General features: G+C 41.5%; 1 protein-coding gene across 1 annotated transcript; it reads left to right on the forward strand.

Annotated features, from left to right (window-relative positions):
* The first annotated feature begins 697 nt into the window (after window positions 1-697).
* On the forward strand, window positions 698-4585 carry LOC120790804 (angiopoietin-related protein 4-like). Its single transcript, XM_040128669.1, has 7 exons — window positions 698-1263; window positions 1674-1784; window positions 1992-2079; window positions 2807-2920; window positions 3359-3454; window positions 3571-3852; window positions 4004-4585. Exons 1-7 carry the CDS (start codon window positions 778-780, stop codon window positions 4183-4185), a joined length of 1359 nt encoding a protein of 452 aa, XP_039984603.1. The 5' UTR covers window positions 698-777; the 3' UTR covers window positions 4186-4585.
* Window positions 4586-4792: the final 207 nt, after the last annotated feature.

The raw sequence follows: 4792 nt of genomic DNA on the forward strand, positions 1-4792 counted from the left end.
CTACACTGAAGTCCTTCAGTATTGGGTTAAATCTGTTCGGATTAACTGCCCAAATAAATGATAAATACGGGAAACGCTGAAAACAATGAAACACTATCTGCAGTGTGTTGGGGATTTAAAATTGGGATTTTTTTAGGGATGAAAACTGTATTCTGAAGTTGGATGTATACTTCCTTATAGGCTGCATTAAAGCAAACAGAATATAAACTAATGAAGAATTTGAGATGCGGTTAAAGAAAATCTTTGTGGTATATTCTGTTACACAGCATTAGATCTGCAACTATTAGTTGATTAATTTCAAGAAAATTTAAGCAACTACTTTGTTAATCAATGAAGTCATTTTAAAATCAAAAATGCCAAATATTTGATAGTTCCAGCTTCACAAATGTAAGAATTCACTGTTTTTTGTTACTCTTACACTATAGTAAATGATGTATTTTTCGATTTTTTCATGACATCATCATTTTTTTAAAAAACTGTTTTCCCATGTTTTTAAAGACTAAAACATTGATGTCCCTGTATCAATCAGTTTTTAACCAGTAATTCAGACCTTTCATTGCATTATGGTCCAAGTCCTCAGTTGGGTTACCACTTTGAAAAACTTTCCACGCCTCCACACTACCCCACATCCCCACCTCCTGGCTCTAGCAGCCAATCAGAGGAGCCCTCTGCTGCAACACTGAGCTATAAAAACCTCACAATGCGTTGCAGCAGCACACAGCAGAGAGATCCAGCATTCTTATCGCAACAGACCACAGACTCTCAGCAGTCACAAAGATGAAGATGCCACAGCTTCTCATCCTCCTCTTGACCATTTTGGTGCATGTAGCCACCGGTTTCCCCACTGACAGAAGAGCTCTGCCAGGCCAGGACAAACGCGCCTCCTGGGACGACGTGAACGTGGTGGCTCACGGCCTCCTGCAGCTGGGCCAGGGTCTGAAGGAGCACGTGGACAAGACCAAAGCCCAGATGAGAGACATCAACGCCAAACTCAAAGCTTTCAACAGCACAGTGGCCGAACTGGAGAGGAAGAAGCAAGGGCAAGATGAAGCTCTGAAGGGCAGAGGAGCAGAGGTGGAGGACAGGGAGAAGATGGCTGCAGGGCTGGCTGAAGAGGTGAGGCTGAAGGTGGAGGAGGTGAAGAAGCAGAATGAGGACATCAACTCCAGGATGGACAGGCTGGAGGAGAAGGTGGATGAAGTGCTTACAGGGCCAAAACTGGACAGCAACTACAGCAATGACTCAGTAGTCCCATATATCCAGGTGAGAGGAAAATACCGTATCATGTTATTATTTCAGCTTAGAGGAAAGCATTAATCCAGTGTGGGTATTCATGAAGTTGATAAGAGTTCATGAATACCCACAATGAGATGAATCATGATCATGATCATGAATCTGCATGAGATGAAGAAAAGCTGAAAACAGGCAGACCAGTAAATGCCCTATTAAAATCATGATGCAGTCCGCATCCATCAGAGATCATTTAGAGTTCTAAATAAACTTTGAAGCCCAATCAGATTTAAAAATCAATCAATACTTTATGAAAAATAGAAACAGATCAGACAAAAACAATTTCCTCAACAACCCGCACTTTAAGTCTGTCTGTTAAGACACAACGATGCTGTGAAGCTGAAGAGATGTTTTTTTTTTTTCTGTGTTCCTGCTGTTTCCAGCGGATGGTGGCAGCTCAGAACAGACGTATTGACCAGCTGGTGGAGAAAATCAAGCAGCAACAAGGCAAACTGGAGAAGCAGAGTCTGCACCTGCAAGCACTGCAGAGCAAGGTGAGTTACACTGCATTAATATTATTACATAACATTATATACCCCTGAGGTACCAGACTTGACTGATATGAGGGGGCAAACTTATAGGATGATCCCTCTAACATAAGACTACCTTGACTTTAACAAACAAAAAAAAAATGTAATTCTCTGATTGGAGACAGAGGTGATAGATTTAAATTTTTCGACTCTGCTCTGTGATTCCTTCAGGTTGCACAAAAAAGAGTGAAATCACACAGACGGAGAGACGAAGAGACGGCACTGAGAGGAGAGGCAGAGCAGAGCAAAGGCACATCAGGTAAGAAAACAAACTGTTCCAGGCTTTTAAAAGGTTTAAAAGCGATGGAGGCAAGTCGCTATGAGGGCAAGAAAAAGAAAATGTAAATGAATGGTGCTTTTGAAAAGACTTGTACTCTTACTGTGAGAGGTTTGAGCTTTTGAGTCTAAAAACTCAAGCCGCCCTGAGTTGGAGCTCACCTCTCACTCACAGATCTAAAACTCAGTAGCAAGTAACCTTTGCCCTCATTGCCTCTGGAAATTCATCCATTAGTATTGAGGTCAACAAAGACAAACAGCTCATCCTGTGAGCTACACACTTTGGATCACCATGGCCGAACAGGATTGCCAGTGACATAAGAGCAAATAAAGTTTACCTTTGCACCTGATATTGTAATACTGTCACGCTGGCAGAGAAGATCGCCAAAGTCCAAAAATCAGAGAAATGAGGACAGTGGCTTTAAAAAGGCACCTACTGTAATGTATGTTTGTAGGACATTGCAAGCTTTGTTCTTGGCATAGGCTCAGGTAATGAATACAAAAATAACAAGTCTGTGAACTACAACTCCAGCTGTACAGAGCTGAAAATTATAGTTTACATTGAAAACTCTGAATCACAACAAAGATTCAAATATGAAACTGGACTGTGATTCTGCAGCCGCAGTGTGAAACTAAAACCCCTGTGATCTGATTTGCTGAATGATCTGATCTTTTTTTTTTTTTCCCCTGTCATCTGTTTTTTTTTTCAGTTTTGGCCAGAGACTGTCATGATCTGTTTGTGCGAGAGCAGCGAGCCAGCGGCATCTACACAATCCAACCCGAGAACTCCCAGCCATTCAATGTCCTCTGTGAAATGACTTCAGGTGAGTCAGTAGGAACGATGCCTGAAGTCCTCTGGTTTAAATCATTAAACAACACTGTTACACTGCTGAAAGCTGAGCAAGGCCACTTTCTGCACGAAGCAGAGTCTCAGGGAGGAGCCCTGGCCCTCCTAAGGGAGTTAAATTTGAATGAAACCGGTGGAGTATCCAATCAAAACATAGGACTCAAATACATAACTTTACCCTAAACAACAGTTTAAGAAACCCACCGGAGCCCTGCTTTCTAGAAGTTTTAGTTTATATGATGGCCACATTAACTTAAACTGTTTCATATTTTGCCATTTTGTCTGCCACAGTTTTACATTTTCCAACGCAGCGTCAAATACTTCATAAGTTTTATTGTGTTTTTTTTGATAAACGTGTTTTGTGTGAAGTGTTACCCGCCTCTTTGGCTCAACCTTTCCTCTGCTCTATCTGCAGAAGGTGGATGGACCGTCATCCAGAAACGTCAAGATGGATCCCAGAAATTTAATCAGCTGTGGGAGAGCTATAAGAAAGGCTTCGGCAGCCTGAATGGTGAGTGTTGTTTAGTCAAAATGTAGAAAAAAATTATAATATTTTTTTTTTTTTTAAATGTCTGCATCACTTTAACTCAGTCACAAAAATTAATCTTAACCTTTCTCGTCCCTCAGGTGAGTTTTGGCTGGGCTTGGAGAGCATCCATTCCCTCTCCAAACAAGGCCAGTACATCCTGCAGGTGGAGCTCTCTGATCGGGCAGGAGAGCAGAAGATGGCTCGTTATCGATTCCAACTTGAAGGAGAAGAGAAGAAGTTTGCTCTGCGCCTGGAGCAGGAGACTCCATCTGGGGTACAGGAGGGAATCATGACCACTGGAGCGTCCGGTCTTCCCTTCTCCACAGCCGACAGAGACAACGACCTCGCTGCAGACGTCAACTGTGCTGAGCTGCTCTCAGGTACGACCGGTTCTCTTAAACCGCCCATTAAAGGGTTCACCCAAAAAACACACTAGACAACAATTTCCCATTTACCCATGATCCGCAGTGAATGAAAATAAAACTCTCTACCAGGAAAAATGAAAATAACATCAATGCTCTTTTGTTGCAGGTGGTTGGTGGTTCAGTAGCTGTGGTGGGTCAAACCTCAACGGCAGATATCCCAGAAGGCCGAGCCTGCTCAGGAGACAGCAGTCCAGAAGGCAAGCGATGTTTTGGATGTCCACAAAGGGACAAAACAGCTCTCTGAAGACTACTCTTCTGAAGATCGCACCCGCCCCAATAAATCAATAAGCTGCTCTGTCTTTCTCAAAAAGGTTAAACAGAAAAAGACCAAAGAAAACAAAATGTTTTTAATTGAAATGATGAACTACTAACGGAAAGAAATCATCACACACTAGTAAGCGCATTAATGATCTCTCCTGATGCCATGATATTTCTATGCTATGCCATATGATAACTATTCTCTCAGTGGATGTCTTCAGTCATATTGACAGTCATACCATTATTCCCTTTATAAGGGTTTTATGTCTTAATCTAATTTTGTAACACTTGCTGTCTGTGTTTTAATTACTTTGTACATAGTGTACAGTTTCTTACTGTCAACATTTATACAATGTCAACATTTTATATTTCATTTGTATGAAGTGGATGAAAATAAAGTTTTTGAAGGCTAAATAAATCCTGGCTCTTTATTCATGTTTGAAGGCGACAGTGTAAACCACACAAACACACAGCCCTGCATAAACATCCGAGTCACAGTAAAATAAACAGAAATTTACAAAGAGTCAGCATGTGGGGATTACACTGAGTTTTCAGCTAGGGGACGGCCTCTCAAACTGCTGGGTGACAAACATGGAAACATACTGACACATCAATTTAAATATAAACTTTAAAGAAT

Source organism: Xiphias gladius, chromosome 6 (genome assembly GCF_016859285.1).
Source record: "Xiphias gladius isolate SHS-SW01 ecotype Sanya breed wild chromosome 6, ASM1685928v1, whole genome shotgun sequence".
Taxonomy (NCBI): Eukaryota; Metazoa; Chordata; class Actinopteri; order Istiophoriformes; family Xiphiidae; genus Xiphias; species Xiphias gladius.